The following is an 18,692-nucleotide window of genomic DNA, read 5'->3' on the forward strand; positions in this document are numbered from 1 at the left end:
GGTTTTGGATAAAAAGGTACTAATGATGCGTGGCAAGAGAGTATCAATCATCTTCACCAATAATGTCAAAACTACCGATGTCATTTTCAACTATTTGAGCTTTTGTTTGATTAATTGATTAGATTATACGGGAGCTATAAGGCTCACATATTTCAATAGGATGCACAAAAGAAAAGACCAGCAAAAGTCTCACAAGATGCGTAGTTCTTCCTTGAAAAGAATCATTGTCTTACTGCAGGATTTTGTAAAAATAACTCAATAAAAAAATTTTATTAGTAAAATAATTTTTATTTATAAAATAATTATTTTTTACAAAAAAATAATTAGGTGATTTTTTTTCATAAAAAAATAAAGAAGGTCATTTTATTAATTTCATTTTATTAGATAATCATTTTAGCATATTGCCTCATCCTGACTCAAACTTTACAAGCCATTTATTCGATGTGGGCTCTATTGATATTTATATGCAAAGAAAATCAAAGTGATCAAAGATTACAATAGATAACTCTTCTGTTTTCTTGTGGCAACAAATAATTTGAATCGTCTAAGATGCGTTACATATACGTGTACAACGTCCAATTTTGAGCAAGTACTGATCAGAGTGTTAGAATGACACAGATTCCATCTTAAGAAATATTGTTGATGACTAAAAGAAAAAGTAAAAAGAAAAATAGGTTTGATTATAATGGCCTAATAATCTAATCTTCTCAATTACAGTGAATATCTATTGATTCTCTCTTTAATTAAAGGCACGCCTCATCGAACACTAATAATAATAATAATAATTAACGAGATAGCTAAATCTTTCTCTCTTCAATTAATGAAAGCAAAAGAATACAATGGTATTCTTTAACTAACCTAAAAATAAAAGGATAATCATTATATCACTTTACGAGATAGCTTAAATCTGATTAATGGAATTTTGGCAAATGATAACTCAAAAATATACTTAAAATTTGAATGAGATTAATAATATTGTTGATATCCTTTCGTATTCTAAGTTCTCAAACCCGTATTAACTGAGTTTTAAACAAATTTCAGCATATAATAAAGTCAAAAAACTCCATTAATCAAGACAATTTTTGGTGCGTATGTAATTTTCTAATATCATCGTCAACATTTAACGACAATTCGTTATATATACTATTCTTCTAAGCTTTGGTTTTCCTTAGTAGAATCTGTAAAACAAGAATCAAGATCAGTTGTTTATTTTTCTGTCACTTGTTTGTTGTCCATTCAATTAAATTTTCACACTTTATGAATATTACTTAAAAAAAATTTTAGGATTTAGTTCTTATTTATTATCATGTGGTTAAATTCTTAAATTTTGATGACATAATAAATAAATAATGCTGAGTAGTCAAACATGAAAATGAGGATAACCGTGCAACACATAAAAAGAACTTGCTTACTTATCAATGCTTTTGGCTTTGAAACAAAAGCTCGCAGGGAATCTAATTGGTAAGTATTATGAATTAATCTTTTTTAAGCACAGTACTCATATTTTATTATTTTTATTTAAATAAGAAAATATATATCATTTCACTGTTTCAATGAAAAAGATTTAATTATTGCGCGCGTGTTTGTTATTAGAAATTCATGGCAACTAGACAAATACATGGCAAAATTATCTCATTATCATTGATTTTTAACTAATTAGAAATTCACCTACGATTTCTGGAACTTACGAATAATTTAGTGCTACTATCAGACTCTTAAACAAGTTTTTAAATGGCAAATTTGTAACACCATTATTGGTGATAACTGCTAACCAGGCTATTGATGTAGGGCCGGTCAACTAAAATTTGTAACACCATGATTATACCTTTTTATTTTCTTTTATTATATACTTTATCAAGCTCAATTGCCAATGATCTTTCTCTTTTGAACCTAACTTTCTAAATATACAAATAGTCTTTGATCGAGAACGATGCATATGAGTTGAGGAAAATGGAAAAAGAAAAAGATAAAAGATAAAAATAAAAATAAAAATTGCTAAAAGGCTAAAAGTCCTCTTCTTTTGGCACATTGGCTTTATTCAAATCAAAATATAAAGTTTACCCATCCCAAAACCAAAAAGAAGGAATTTATAAAAGACAACGATGAACAATGTTATTATAATAAGTAAAAGATTAAAATAAATAAATGTATATTGGGAAAGCGTTTTCCAAAGGAACTTTTAGCTGGAATAATGTTTGCTTGATTGACGCTTTTTGTTTGTCTTATAAACTCACGCATCTTTCCCACTATTGTGAGTTGTGACTATTCTTTTCCCTTCTATATTGTCCACACTCTCGTTTCTCTTCCATGGTATAGTAGTGTTGTGGAACCTCCTTAACGTCTGCTAATTTGTCTCTTTTCATAAAAACAGATACAATATATATATATATATATATAGAATAAACATGAATATTCTACCCAAAAAAAAATTATGCACTATTAAAAATCTGTCACATCTATATGAAATTTGTTAGTTTAGTATAAATTTTTTGTAGAGATTATTAAGATAGGATTGAAAATATAAATTATTAGTAGATTTTTGGTTTTTTTATCATTAGATTTTTTGTTCTGAATACTTTTCAATCTTAATATAATTTTGATCAAATCGAACGATTAAAAACATATATTATTGATGTGAGACCCTATCTTAAAGACTTTTTTTTTTTATTATAGTTGATTTTAAATATATCTAACATTTAAAAAGATGCATTATAGCAGAATAAACAACTGGTCTCAACCTTGGTGTGATTGGATTGCTTTAGCACTTACTAAGAGACAAACTGAATCCATTTCTAATTTGAAATTTGTATACTATTAATCCTTGATGATCTCTTTTCTTTATATAGATACATATATATTTATATATCAAGTAAATACAAATATACTGTCCCTCTCCTAAAAACGCAAAAGCCCAGTTTGTAGCTAGGCTTGAGAAATTGCACGTGACAGATTCAATTCTACCCTTCTCTCCCTCTCTCTTTCTGTTTTTCTCTGAGCAATTACATTACTTTATATGAACGTCTGAAGCCAATTCATAGAAAGTGGACTGAGTTAACCTGTCAAGGACGAAAATGAAAAAAAGCATGCACAGCCTCTTGTCTGACGCTGACTAAATGCCAAGAGGGCAAAAAAAAAAAAAAAAAAAAAAAAAAAAGGGCAAAAACCTAACCTAACCCAGTGGTATATATCCACATCCACACGCTTAAGACATACAGATACTTTTGCTCGAAAGAGTCCCACAGAGAAACTGTCAAAATCCCTAGGATGCCCTCCCCATTCCGATGCAGTAACTTTCCTTTTCCCCAAGCATTTTCTTTTCTTTTGCTTTGCTTTCTTTTATCTTTTGCTAAACTTGCTTTTCTTTCCCCCCCCTTTTTTTTTTTTTTTGTTTCCTAACTTTTCTTGTGATTGGCCGATCATGGGATAAGAAATATTGCATAGGGTTAGTTTGGGAAATCAAGAAACGACGAAAACTGTTTATTTCATTTTCCACGTAGCAAAGTGATGAAAGTGGCCCTCATTGAGCTCAATCATGTATCTATGTATACGACTCATGATCCGCAGGTGTCCCAAATCATATTCCTTCATGTATTTTTTTTCGTATGACAAATCTTTCTGGTACTATAATCCAAATGGGACATAATAGGCTTCCATAAGAACTCTTCTAATTGTTCCCAACACATTGTCAAGAGTAATATGCTATTCATGCATTGGTCCTATATATATTAGCCAAGTTGATTAGGATAGAGAGAGGATTAGAAATTCATAGCATTTTTGTTTGAGAATTTGAGCTGTTTATGTGAGAGAAAAATACTGTAATAAAAGAGTTGAATTTAAATTTTTATAAGAAAGAGCATTGTAGCAAACGAAATTGAGTTGTGATTTGAGTTGTTAAAAGAACAAGACCCAATTTTCACTAATCTTTATTGCCTGCGATGTATGGGATAACCTAATAGCAAAAGTGAATTCAACATAAGAAACGTAGTAGTAGATTGTTAATTTGTACGTGCATTAAGAAAATGAAGAAACAAATAACTGATTCGAAACAATTACAATAGTTTGTAATCAAGAGAAATGATATATACTCGTGAAACCTAGCTGCATTCCTAACCTAAGAAATAGGGAAATAGCACAAAATTTTGACTCTAATAAGTGAATTTTTTTTTAAATTTATTTTTTATAAGCAAGCGGAGACTTTAATAGGTGATTAAATTATTGATGATGTTACGGGTCCGTTCCAATTATTTTCAAAATGCTAGACCCACCACATACAAGAGTTGGTTCGACTTTTTTTCCCTTAAAAAAAAACAGATGGAAATTACTTGGCATGAGTAGAGGCGAGTAGCAGAATTAGGAAGCAAACGGAAGTAGGGAAGAAATGCTCCAAAAAGAAGGCACTTTTCCAATAATCAGCACTTCTGAGGGAAAAACGGAGAATGAAAAGGAAAAGGACGGCAGAAGCTGCCAAATCCCTAGACAGACAGCTCTTTCGCAATTCTTATCATGCAAACCCACTCCACTCCATTCTCTCTCTCTCTCTCTCTCTCTCTCTCTTCCCACCAAACGAATCTCTTCTGTTCCCCATTGGACCCCCTACTATAGTCCTATCACCCGTTTCCTTTTCCTACTTTCACCAGAAAGGAAAAAAAAAATGTAAAAATTGATTAGTCCTTACTTAGCTTCGTGAATTTGGAGCGTTTCTTTAATTTGCTGTCCGCATAAATCTCAAGAGAGCTCTCTAAGTCCACCCTTCTTTTCCTTTGACAATCACCTTTTCTGGAGAGTGCTCTTCCATTATTTCTTTGTTCAAAGTTCGTCATTTGGATTTTTGGGAAGTGAGTAATTGCTTTGAGTATCTCGTATCTCCAAGGTCCACCCTTTTCACTTTCATCATTCATCTCAAAATCAAACACACAAGTCACAAACTTCATCATTATCTCCCACAAGTCACAATGCTCTTCTCATTCACTTCCCTTTTAATGACCTTCCTCATCGTTCTCCTCTCCTTAAGCTTCCTCCAACAGTCATTGGCCAACCTTCTCGCCGAGCCAGCGACGGGCCAAAACCAGCCCTTAAAGCCCGGGGAGTACGCAAGCCCAAACACCGTACCGGCCTTCCCGGTCCAGACCCAGGCCCAAATCTGCCGCCTCGACCTCTCCGACGAGCTCTTCGGCGGCGTCAAGGAGGCCTGCGGCCGAGACCTCGACCGGAGCCGCTGCTGCCCCGTTCTCGCTGCCTGGCTCTTCGCCGCCCACGCGCGCTCCGCTCTCGAGGTCTCTCCGGCGGCGGCTCCGTCTCCGTCCGTGTCGGAAGGAGGAGGAGATCTTCCTATGATGCCGGACGACTCGCAGAAGTGCGTAAACTCTCTGCAGAGCTCGCTTCTGAGTCGGAACATTCGGATTCCGCAGCCCAATGCGAGCTGCGACGCCATTCTCTGCTTCTGCGGGATTAGGCTCCATCAGATTACCTCCCTCAGCTGTCCGGCGGCGTTTAATGTCTCCGGTTTTCATAACGCCACTCCCACCGCCGCCGTCAGGAACTTGGAGAGAAACTGCCGGAACTCTTCTTACTCTGGCTGTACTAGATGTTTGGGTGCCCTCCAAAAGGTAACTCCACTTTTTGCATTTTACAATTAAAGATCTTTTTTTTTTTTTTTTTTTTTTTCCCCTGCATTCTCGGTTCTCATGCAAACATGCATTGTTACAACTTGCAAGGTCTATTTAATCATACCTTCATTTTTTCTTTTCTCCATTTTGTTCCACTTAAAAATTTTGAAAAAAAAAAAAAGGTGCATTTGTTATATGGTTGGGTTTGGGAATTTATTTAGATGTAACCTGGTGACAAATAGCATTGGGTCAGAAAATATTTTTTATTTATTTTTTATTCTTTTCAGTTTATGAAACACTGTTAAGAAAATGTGGTCCCAATTTCTTCGACTATAGTGATGGGTCGTCATTAGAGGAAGTAAAACTAGGAAGAATTTATGGATATTGCAAGGAAATTCAACATTTTCTTTCTAAGAAATTGGTATTTACTATTTTTTTCTTCTTTTTTGTTGGTTTAAATGACAATCACAATTCATAGCTAAAGGGAGGATTCAAGAACGGAACGGAGAATTCCCAAAGTGAAAGAGCGAGCAAGATGTTCAACAGGGACTGCCAGCTCATGGGGCTGACGTGGCTTCTCGCCCGAAACAAGACGGCGTACATACCGACCGTCTCGGCTGTATTGCGCGCCATAATGTACAGTGCGCACCCACCCCACCAGTCCCGGTGCAGCCCTGACCAGGAGAACATGCCTCTCGCCGTCGATTCCCTGCAGTTCGAGAAGGCCCAAGCCTCATCATCGCTGTCCACTTTTTTGTTTCCCTTTCTGCCCCTAATCATTTTGGTGTCCCTGTTTGTTTGAGGCCGTATCACGTGGGGCCTATCTGTATTTTTGGTCGTCTCTGCCGGGTCACGTGATGCTAGTAGACAAAACGAGCTAATTGGGTTGTTTTTGTCTATTTTTACCCATTGTAAATCTCAGCTCGTTTCTTTCACTTTCGTATTGTAGGGTGGATAATTGGAATACAAGTTCATAATTCTTTTGAGGGGAAAAAAAAAAAAAAAAAAACCAATTTCGTCTCATATTTTGCACAATTTAATTACCACAACACCCACATATTTGAATCCTGTTTTTGCCAATGATAGGAAGTTTTTTTATTATTTTTTTATTTTATACTAACGTTAACGTTTCAATCATGATACGTAAAAGAGTGGTGGTTAGTGGGTTATTGTTTGTTTCTGGTTAAAGACCAGGTTGTTTTTTGCAATAAAAAAATTTAAATTCAAATTATAATTTTATTTAAATTCACATTTTTTTAAGTTTTAATTTTATTTAATTTTACTCTAATTTTATTCAAATTACAATTTGACTCGTTATTCAAATTACAATTTCGCTCGTTGGGACCAAACGTACAATTGTTTAGTTGACTATTGCTGGGAAGCTTTTAAGCTTTTCACTGCCAAATGACAAGATAAACAAGTTTCATTGGTTGAAGCAACAGTACAAGCAACTCCCGAGGACTGAGTATGTTTGTCGCATCGTCACTTGAAAAATTTGGGAGGAACGAAACAAGGTTTAATTGTTTATTTTAATAGCCCTTCAACATGATATTATTTGAGCAAAATTTTATTTTTAGTGTTTTTGTTAATTAAGATATGGGTTTGATATTTTTTTTTTAAAATTTTATATCGATATCTTGACTTTTAAAAAAAAAAATTTAGTATCTCGAAGTTCTTTTTAAGACACAAAAATATAAAATTATTCTCCTTATAAAATATAATATTGATCAAAATTTTGAGGAGGAAAAAAAAAACTAAAGAGATTAGAATTTTGAGGGAATTTTTTTTAAGAGATTCTATTGAAAGTTTTTCTCATAGTTCAGCTTAAAATTATATTTTATAAGAAGGGTAATTTTATCTTTTCGTGTCGTAAAAAAAAATTCTGAGGTATTAAAAAAATTTAAAGTACTGACGTAAAATTTTTAAAAATAAAAAATATCAAACTCATATTTCGATATAACAATGTATTAAAATGAAATTTTCACGATTATTTGCATCAGACAAGTATAAACTGGACTAGTTTATACATTATTTGGTGTGAAATGATAACTATTTTATGCGTTAAATTTCACATGTTCAAAGGAGAGAATCGCGGATGAATGTTTGTCGTATCGTAGTTCTCTTAACCCGTGGAGCCAAGATTTATTGGTAATGAAAATGAGAGTTAATTTGATTATTGAAGGATGAACGTTAAGATTCTTGTAGTCTAATCCTTAACAAGATATTAAACACTTGTGTATCTGAACTGTGCATTCCCAAATGGATTCCTTTTGCAAATTCTGGGCCCATTATACGAGTTTCCCATAAGTTTTAGATTTAAAATTTTAGTTCGCTGATGAATGATTTCAATCGTTTCACAACACTGCTAAAATGAGATGAAACAACAATACGGCAACGAACACAAATTCAGTCTTGGAATAGAGGGAGTAATGAGGGGCAATCTTAATATACGACGTCTCAATATTTCCTTTTTGCCATCATTTACAAATCAAACTGAATATTATAAACGTAAAACAATAAAAATAAAATAAAATAAAAAACGCTCACCAGCCCTTCCCTATTAGCCACAACCAGTCAAGCGTTACGCCTGCAAATATGCCTCCAAGTAAAAACAATACCAGCAGATTTCCCAACGCATTTTGCTCTGGCCCCTACAAAAAAACCAAAACCCAATACTTGCTTTAAGTACATAAAATGGTCCAAGAGATTCAACTTTGGAAGTATTATGCAGTAATATATGAAAATTGTTTGAAGGCACCACGGGCACTAAACACCATGATTAATAGAAGATTATGTCCCATACTGTGAGACCCATCTTTTATTAGCATGCGGTGCTCAACAGCAACAGTGTCTTATAGCATTGTTTGTGATTTTAACCGACCTTGTAACCTTTGGGGGCAGAAGTGAGGACACAGACAGTGAGGTAACCATTTGATAGACCCAAGAAGGATGTGAGCATTATCATCCAGCCTTGGTCACCATACTTGGCAGTGAAATAGAATGCCGGGACGAGCAAGAAACGAGAAAGAATTGCTATCACAAGCCCTTTCCTAGACTCCAACTTCAGAAACTTCAAGAGTGGAATGTATCTTCCAATTAGATCCCACACATTGTACATTGCAATTAACACGAGGGCATACCTAATATTTTCACCAAATTTTCATCACAAGATTGCATACATGTCTTGGTAATTGCTGAAGAGGAATTCCAAAGTATAGTTACAACGATACGAACCAGGTGCCCAGACTATGTGATCCGGTGTCCTCTGATAAAAATCCAGGAAAAATTGACAATGTCAGTGCATAGATAAGGAACATGTCAACCGCATAATCAATGTTCTGCAGCAACAATTCTTTGTTTCCCAGTCGCTCGTGTTTCTTCAGATCTTCCTCAGCCTGCAACAATTGCGTAATGTTCTGTTATCATCGAGTTAACTCCTGTTTTTAGATTCTAAGAGTGTATCAAGTGGACATACTTCTTCATGTAATGTGTGGATGCCAGCAGCGGCAAGGTCGGCAGAAACAGTTTTCGATCCTTCTGAGGATGCTTTGGAGCGGTAATATTTGATGACTGGCAATTTTGGAAATATATATGCGTACAGAATAACACATAGAAGCTCGAAAACTACGGAGATTGCCAAGAATAAAACTGCAATTGGACGGTGAATAGCAACGAGAAGTAAGTGAATAAACTGCGGAAAGCCCTACTAGATGTAACTTTTCTGTCTATTACAATAAGTTTGCTAACAAGCCTAAGAACACAGAATTAATGCACTAGGGAAGGCAAACAAAAGTAAAAGAAAGGATGACATCAAGTTAATTCACATTTTTACCTCCCGGAGTACCCCTATCATGACATATGACATTGCATTTAATCTTCTTAGACAATTATAAAACTGTAGTGGCAATAATAAGTAATAAGAAGTGTTGCAAATGACAAAAACTGGGAGAATTAAACATACTGGCTCCTTTTCGAAGACCATCCTTGGAATTTTCAAATGCTGCCTTTGTAATTAACCTCAAAGCAGAAGTAAGAGCTCCCGATGCAGCCATACCAGCCAGGTAAGACTGGAGAATTTCAAACCAAGAGAAGGATCAACAGTTGAGAAGAAAAAAGCTATAACCAAGAAGAGACTAAAATGCAGGAAAAATTAGTATGCAAAAATGCAAAGAACAGTGATACTATAACTAACTTGAATAAGTTGAGGTCGCGTGAAGGAAAGGTCACCAATCATTCCACCCTGAACATGAGCATCTGCAACTCCAAACAAACCACTTAAAGCACAAATTCCAATAAAAGTTCCGAGCCCTCCTTTCCCGGATGTTGCTAAATCCAACTACCATAAGGAGAACAGGAATTTGTATTAGAGGACAAACGAAGTTAAGGGCACTTAAATAAATGTCTTATATCAGTGAGTAGAATTAACAAAACTTACAACTAAAACCAAAAGAGAACCTAGGAAAAAGAGGAAGTATCCAGACAGGTTGCGCAACCTAGTATTAATTTTCGCCTCATTATAGGCGAGTATAGCTAGTGTTCCAAGCGCAAATGGCTGGTACACCAGAGTTAGGACCCTTGAGGAATGGTAATGCTGCATCATGATCAGGAAAACAAAGGAGATTCAAAAACATAATAAATTGATGAGCATAGAAAAAAAAAATCATGCCTGATGGCCCTAAAAATGAATGAGAATTCTGTTGGTGGGTACAAAAAAATTATCGTACCAATACGACTATTTTTGGATCATCACAACACAATAAAATCATATCAGAACCACAATAATATGCAAATACTAAACCTAATATAGATCTGAGGGCCTAAAACTGGTTTATACCCTATTAAAGAACACTCCATGAATGAAACATCACAACATAAGAAAACTAAACATAGAATTCAATCAATTAGACAAATCAGTTCTCAGTTATGCATGAATTCTCGAAATGTTCGGAATTTCATAGAGAAAATTGATTATCACACGCTTTAAATGACCGGGTAAAAAAAAATCTGAAAAAAGAGTCTTTAGAAATACTTAACCGGGAACAATTCACCGTAGTAATCTTCAATAGTTAGCATACTGTTCCATGAAAAGAGGCACCCATTTCCCAGAAGCCAGCACACTACTATTGCAGCATATTTCCCCTATAACCAAAAAAAAAAAATTCAAATCTATTATTCAACAACAAATACGATACTTTTTGTTTTTTTTTGTTTTTTTGTTTTTTGTTTTTTGTTTTTTTTTTTTTAATTTAATGGGCTTTAGCTTTAACAATAACAAACAGTTCATTCCAAATTGAAATAAGCAAAAGATGAATCACAAACCTCAAGCCTTGCCGGAGGTCCATTTTCTTCAAGGTTCGCCATGACTGCTCTCTTTCAATAATCAGCTATAAACAAATGCCAAATTATTACACCTAATTTGGTTTAAATCTGAGGAAGAAATATTAATATTATTTCAAGCCACGTGAAAATCATGTTAATAACTAATTTTTTCTCATCCGTTCTTAAATAAAATCATATCTCAACTTTAATTAAAAATTCAAATATGTAAAGTCAATCAAGTATAATCAATAATGAAATATAAACAAGAAAAGGGCATAAAAATCGATTACATTAGCAACTTTAATCAACAGCGAAAGACAGAAACAGAGTACTATGGCTTGGAATATAAAACAGAGTATTACAATAACCATCAAAAACAGAGTATTAGAATGAACAAATAAGTAAGTTTAGCATGAATGAATTAATAAGGAGAGAGAAAGGGGGAGAGAGAGAGGGAGGAGATGAATTAGAAGGCCGAAGGAGATACGAATATTGGGTACTTTTTCTTTTAATAGGAATCTGAATCTCTGGCATTAGATCCTCTTTGAATCTTATTAATACCTTCGTTGGAAAAAAAAAAAATGAAAAACCCACGAGATAGGGAAAAGTCAAAAGTGTGAACCTATAAAGAGAAAGAACCTGAGGTGTGTTTAGTTGCGTAGAAATGAACAGAAGAGAATGGAATGAAATACTAATTTAATTTTTGGTTAGATTTAAAAAAAATGATCATTCAAAAGAAATATAATCTCATAATATATTTTATAATATTATAATTATATTAATAATTTTAATAATATTATTATATTACATATCATAATTATATAATATATTATATAATAATAATTTTATTATATTATATTACATTTTATATATTATATTAATAAATAAAATATTAGTGTTATATATAGCATAAGGGTAAGTTTGTCAACATGAAAATATTCATATTTCATTCCAGAGAATTCTTAAAATTGTAACCAAACAAATAAATCAACTTTCTTTTCTATTCTATTCTTATTACCATTCTCATTCCCATTCCCATTACCATTCTTCCACTGTAACCAAACGCACCCCGAGAGGTAAGAGGCTTTCCATTATGACACGACATGTAAAAATTTAATCTGCTTTTTAATTTTTAATTTAAGATGATATAATATAATTTGATTTGTTAAACACTAATTGAAATACTAAAAATTAGATAAAAAATCTGACTCATTCCATGCCAACAAAACGAAGAGATTTAGGATCTGTTTAGTTTGTTGATTCGAGTTTTTAATTCGAGTTGAGATTTGACTTTATGTGAAAACTTTTACTGTAGTAAAAAAGTTAGATGTAATTTTTTCTGAGAACTTTTCACTGTAGTAAAACTTGAATTCTAAACTCGAATCGGTAAAATGAACGGAATTTTAAGTTGTGTTTCCCGGCGAAAGTCAACATCTTTGTTTTATATTGAAGAAATGTTCAGCGGGCAAGTCCACAATAATTAGTGGTGTTTGCGTTGGTTTGGACAATTCTCTTATAAAAACCACAAACTAAAAATAAAATATTCTTTTGAACGGTTTGATATTTTTAATAAAAATTAAATTGATCCAAATCATTCATAAGTAATTTGGGTAGTTTAAATTTAAGATTAAAATTTTTTTCAATAATTCAGGAAAAATTATAAAATCGTTAATCAGTAAAAATAAAAATAAGATTCAAGTTCATAATATAATTAAAAAATAACAAATGCCTTACAATTCACTATTTGTAGTTTTTATACAAACCAACAACTATATGATAGGGTGTATTTTATAAGTATAGAACCTTTATTATGACTAATAAAAATTAAAATAGATATAAAAAACATTTTAAAAATTATAGATGTATATTTTTTGGCGGATTATTCGGTAGTTTGGGCGGTTTGGAGAGTCCAAATCACATATTAAACAGCCAAAAAATTAGATTAAAAAATTAACCAAACCACCCAATAATTTAAAAATAATTAACGATTTGGTTCGGTTCGATTTGGTTTGAATTGGACGATTTTTAGGATTTGGTGGATTTGTTGAACACCCCTAACACTAATGACTAATACACTAACGAAGAGAAAATATTAAAATCATGTAAAACCATTTTACATTAGAGGCAAGTGATTATTACTATTTTGTTTATAAGGTAAGCTTGGTGTCTTTTACATAGAGTTGTTCAAAAACCCGCAAAACTCGCAGGCCCAGCCCACCCCACTCTAACCTAACCTGAAAAATGTAATTTCTAATATTAAAATTTTTTTTTGCGGCCAATTCAATGTCTGACCCAAAGTTTTGAGGCGGGGTGTGGGTTGGACCTATGATGACCCGCACACCCTAACCCAACTCGCATTCTAACTTTCCTCCTCTAATATCTAACCCTAGGTAGACAACTCATTCTACTCTCTAATTTGTTCATGTTTGAATTAAGCATCTATATTTGCTTTATGTTAAGACTAATTAATGAGTGTAGACTAATTTATGTTTGCTTTATGTTTGATGTTGGATGGACTACTTTGCTTCATGTTTGATGTTGGATTGAGCTTTGAGTTTTTGATTCTTTGAATGTTGAAACCGACCACCCAACATACCTTGCACCGCCCGAACCCAACCCAAACATCATTGGGTTGTGAAGTTTTTCTAACATCGTTGAGGCTAAATATGTACAACCCGCACCCTTTGAGGTGGAGAAAAAAAAATTCCTACTCCACACCAACCTAACTCATGAACAGCCATACTTTTACACAATACACGGCACCTTATTCTTAGTTGTCTTTTTTATTTTTTTATTTTTTCTGAATTATTCTCAATTGCATTAAGAGAAAAACAAACTCACTCTCTTATCTCTCCATACATATGTATACTATCTACATATATTAATCATTAAAAAATATGTTTTAATATTTTGTTCTTGCAGTCAAACTTAGAAAATATTCTAGCTTTCTGAATTCTATTGATAAGTAGTTCTACTTCTTTAGTTGGGATTTTGTATCCGTCTGAACATGTATTATCATTTTTAATCTTTTATATTTAATTACCATTCTAGCCTTTCCTCTAACTATTTCTGAATGATTTCTAACTATAAATGCTGATGATCTTTGAGGACTGCAACTGCGTCTTATTACCCTAAGATAGTTCTCCAATCTAAATTTCAAATTCATTTTTATCTTGAGGAGTGTATTTATTTCTCATGTTCTTATTGTCAAGTCTGGGTTTATGACCTTGATTTCTGCTAATTCTTCATTTTTATCCGAATGTACTATGGGGTTGCTTCCTATGACGCTTGTTTTTTTAGCAATATCTAAAAGTTTGTCAAAATCTGGTTTTTCCCTAGCTAATAGCTTTTTGAATTTGCTCAGTAAGTTCTAAATTTAAAGGATCAAATCTTTCTAGTTCTAAATTGGGGACTACTAGGTTATTTTCTGCATTACATAAGCAAATAGTAATGACCAAATTTGTTGACGTCCATCAAGATCTTTTTCTTTCCATAATCGCAGTATAATGATGTTACACGTCCTAATAGGTAGGGTCGACAAGAGTCATGATATTGCATTATGATTCGAAAACAACACAAATTTTTTGGATTAGAATTAAAAAATGGTGTGTCAAATTTGGATTGACATAAAATTGACGCAAAAATAATGAGTCAATTTCATATTAGACTTATCTAACTACAACACGACATGAAACTTATGAAAAAAAAAGTTTTAAAAAAAATATCTAAACTACATATTTTAGATCTTGTTATGAACGTGTGGTTTGTTCTCAAATTTTATGCATATTTCTGTCAAATATGTATTTTAAATAGTCTATTTCACTTTTTTTTATTTATGATGTGATTTTGATTATATTTAATAGTTAAAAGTGCACAATATTTATTTGAGGTCTTACCATATAAGGATCTTTAATTTACAGGTAAGTGATTATTATTATTTTGGGTGTATAAGGCGAGGTATATGATTTTACACAATAGAAAAGGCACATTTTTCTCGGTTGCCTTTTTTATTTTTTTTTTATTTTTGATGTATTACTCTAAAGCGCATTAAATAAAGAAACTTAAAAACAAACTGCCTCACTCTGCATAAGTGTATATACACGTATAAGTATATAGTTTAATACTTTGTCTTATTTGGGTGACAAAAACAAATAAGTAATGACCAAATTTGCTGACCACATAGCAGGAATAGGACGGTTTTCTTTATATAAACGTAGTATAATGATGAAAGAATTGAAAAAGACACGAATTTTAGGGTTACGACTGAAAAAAAAAAAAAAAAAAGACCAAATCACATTCAAAACAACTTAATATTGATATGAAAAAAAAAAAAAAAAAAAAAACCCAAAAAACATTCAAAAAAACTTAAAATTTAAAAAAAAAAAAAAAAAAAAAAAAAAAAACTCAAAATTTTCTCTAAATTTTCGACAGAGAAGGAATTTCTAAATTTTTTCATTTTTTATTAGATCCACATTGGACTCAAAATTGTGAAAATAGTGATATTGAGCTATCCACAATAACTACCATGCAAAGCTCAAACGATTTTTCCAGCATTATTATATTTAAACTACTATTTTGATCTAATGTTTTCATTATCTTTTTACTATGACCATGTACTAACCCTATAGTAAAATGAAGTAGCCAATAGACAATAGTAGTTGATGTTCCTAGATGACAAGTAAGGATGACAATGGGACAGGACGGGAGCGGGTATATTTCGTCCTTCCCTCACATCTAACTTTTGTTTTGTCTCTCATACCCACCTCTATACTCACTTAATTTGGGACGGAGTTGAAGCTAGAGAATCGGGAGAATTACCCCCATAGCCTACCTATTTACCCATTCAGAGTTTAAATTCTAGGGTCCCTAAGATAACCAGCACCAATACTAGGATTCACCCCACAGTGGGTGACATGCTACCACTTAAACAGGTTGTTACTAGCCACTAGGTCTCACCGAAGTCACCTAGTAGGTGACCTACCGGAGTGGACCAATTTCTAATTTTTTTTTTTTGACGGGATAAAGAAAGCTAATTTTGGTCAGTTCCATTTCTTTCCAAATCCTGCCGGAATTTTTCGCAATCACAATTTATCTTGGTCAAACCTAATTGGATGTTTTTCAAGAGTCGGATAAGAATGAAAGAAATTATGTGTTTATTTCACCTATTTGAGTTTAGAATTTGAGTTTTACTACAGTAAAAAGCTCTCAGAAATAGTCATAACTAATTTTTTTGCTATAGTAAAAAGTTCTCACATAAAGTTATATCTCAACTCGAATTAAAAATTTGAATCAGGGAACTAAACGGGTCTTATATTTGATCACCTTACACTGGCCTTGTACTGGCACAACACGTATCTTGTTACCCAAACGAGGTTGTGCGCACTGGCGTAACACCTCGCAATTGTCGTGTGGCCATCAAACACACACAATGAGGGAGCTCATCCCGGAGAGACGGAGGAGACAAAGATAGATGTCGAAGAATTTGTATATGAATCTTTTAACTACTACAAGACAGGATATTTTCTAACTATATTCCAACTAACTACTGTAGTTGAACCAAGTTGATGGATCAACACAAAATACACAATAAGCGACTCTATTGGAAATTAAAAACACCATTTTCTACTTTTCATATATCGTTTTTTTTTTTTTTTTTTTTTTTTTTTTGGGTCTGTGGGTAAATTTACACTCCCCTAAAGTCAAGTGTTAGTAATAGTAGCCACTCATCATACATATAAATATATATGCCTTATTTTGAAATTTTTTGAAGTGGTAAAATATTGTGAATAACCGAGGAAAAGGGGCCTGGATGAAGCACTTGACTTTTTAAGGAGCGAGATCTTTTCTTTGTGGCGTGTACGCATTAAGGGTACATAAAGATAAAGATATATATATATATATTTAAGTGTTAAATTAGTGATCAGATGGGAGTAGGGAGAGCAAATGATGAAGACTCGAAGAGGGAGTAGGGAGAGCAAGTGGGAGCACGTCTCCACATCCACCCATATATAATGAATGAAAGAGAACACGCAACCACAAATAGTCAAACTTCATTAGTCTTGACCGTTTACTTTACTCGATCCAGTCCTCGTTAGGATAAGATCAAAGTACAAATTCTTAGTTCAATTGGCAATAATTAGTCAATTGATTACGTGGGTTCACGCATAATTAGTTTGACAATTATTTCGAGCATAAGTTGATAAGAGCTAGGTGGGCAATAATCAATATGTACGTTTCTGATTATGATTTCATACATTTTAACTAGAATAAAAAGACTATGATATCATGTAAAGAAATATTGGGAAAAGAGTAAATTATCTTCCTTTAATCCGAAATCCGAATGATAAAGCTCCGTTTGTTTTATTAGAAGTACGTAGTCTAAATTATATTTTTTATTTAATTTGAATTAAAATGTCTAATTTAGAGTTTAACTCTTCCTTAAATGTAACTGTACAAATCATTTTTTAATAATAAAAAAAGTACTATATCTGTTTTTCACACTTATGAAACACAAATTTAAATTTTATTTAATGTTCAGATTAAAATTTTAACTGTACATCATTAATTGATTAATCAGACTACTGCGCAGATGCATAGTTTCAAAAAAGAATTGAGAAAAAAAAAAATTTTGGTAGAGAAGCAAAAGTACCTTATTACCATTTATTAGAATATTTTACTCTAAAAAATAATTCATTACAATAATTATTATGTTATTTTGTAGTATATACACGGACATCATTAAATTAATTATTATTTATGCTATTCCAAAAATATTTAAAAAATTGCTATATTTTAACTACAGTTTCATTAATTTACCATGTAATATGATTTTTCTTCTTTATTTTTCTTTAATATGAAAAAAAGTACTTATCAGTAGGATAATTCTTAACTCATGTTCCGTTAAATTGTCACATTTTCTTACTTCGATATAATTTTGATATCCTCTGATGATTTAAAATCGTGTCATACCAATAGCCTGCAGTTTGCATCCATACATGGTGGAAACGGACAGTAACGATATTAATGGTGGGGTTGGATTTATTGCCATAGTTAGCCAGCAATCTTTTCTTTTTTTGTTAACACAACGACCAATATTCATGATCTAAAAATATCCATTTCCTCTTTTATTTCTCAATTTTTCTTTCTCCCTCTCAATCTTTAAATCCTAAAACAAACTCTCAATTTTAGGGTTAAATTTCTTTATCGTTAAGAAAAAAGATAAATTAATCAGCCAAAACAGTTTTAGGTTAAATTTCAAATCAGGGTGAAATTTCCAGATAGTTAAATTTCAAATTTTGATTGACAGAAAGAGTTGCATGGAAATTGGGGTAGCGTAAAAAAAATTGTACATTAGGAAATAATTGAATATCCTGTACAATAGCCAAAGTAATCTCGGCATCCATCATATATGTAATTTCTTAAAAGAAAATTTCAATCATGAAAAAGACGATAATTAAAGTGCAAAGACGCATGTTAGATGAGCTACTAAGATTATGACGAGTCCTATATTTCGATAATGTAACGAAGTTGCAAAGTAAATAAAATATTTATAAAAAAACAGATAATTAAACAATACTCCTAAGAAAACTTCAACAAAACAAAAAAATAATAATAATACACCTAAGAAAGTGTCTTCGCAATTTAGTCGGAGGATCAAATCCAAATATTTTTTTGATATCCGGACATCATTTCCGCTACATTAATAATAGACATTATGGTCCACTTATATTGACATATATCTACATTTTCCCCAAAATTTTCCATTTG

At 32.5% G+C, this 18,692-nt stretch overlaps 2 protein-coding genes across 2 annotated transcripts; one reads left to right on the plus strand and one right to left on the minus strand.

Moving 5' to 3' along the window:
• The first annotated feature begins 4,562 nt into the window (after window positions 1–4,562).
• Window positions 4,563–6,608, plus strand: LOC21405034 (uncharacterized GPI-anchored protein At4g28100). Its single transcript, XM_010097553.2, has 2 exons — window positions 4,563–5,606; window positions 6,085–6,608. Exons 1-2 carry the CDS (start codon window positions 4,953–4,955, stop codon window positions 6,406–6,408), a joined length of 978 nt encoding a protein of 325 aa, XP_010095855.1. The 5' UTR covers window positions 4,563–4,952; the 3' UTR covers window positions 6,409–6,608.
• A 1,496-nt stretch (window positions 6,609–8,104) lies between these two features.
• LOC21405035 (equilibrative nucleotide transporter 3) lies at window positions 8,105–11,508 on the minus strand. Its single transcript, XM_010097554.2, has 10 exons — window positions 11,487–11,508; window positions 10,926–10,990; window positions 10,641–10,745; window positions 10,042–10,197; window positions 9,799–9,942; window positions 9,568–9,673; window positions 9,082–9,254; window positions 8,841–9,001; window positions 8,488–8,746; window positions 8,105–8,257 (listed from the first exon to the last, which is right to left on the minus strand). The coding sequence occupies exons 2-10, from the start codon at window positions 10,965–10,967 to the stop codon at window positions 8,150–8,152; spliced, it is 1,254 nt and encodes a 417-aa protein (XP_010095856.1). The 5' UTR covers window positions 10,968–10,990; window positions 11,487–11,508; the 3' UTR covers window positions 8,105–8,149.
• Between the last annotated feature and the right edge of the window lie 7,184 nt (window positions 11,509–18,692).

Source organism: Morus notabilis, unplaced genomic scaffold (assembly GCF_000414095.1).
Source record: "Morus notabilis unplaced genomic scaffold, ASM41409v2 Scaffold19, whole genome shotgun sequence".
Classification (NCBI taxonomy): Eukaryota; Viridiplantae; Streptophyta; class Magnoliopsida; order Rosales; family Moraceae; genus Morus; species Morus notabilis.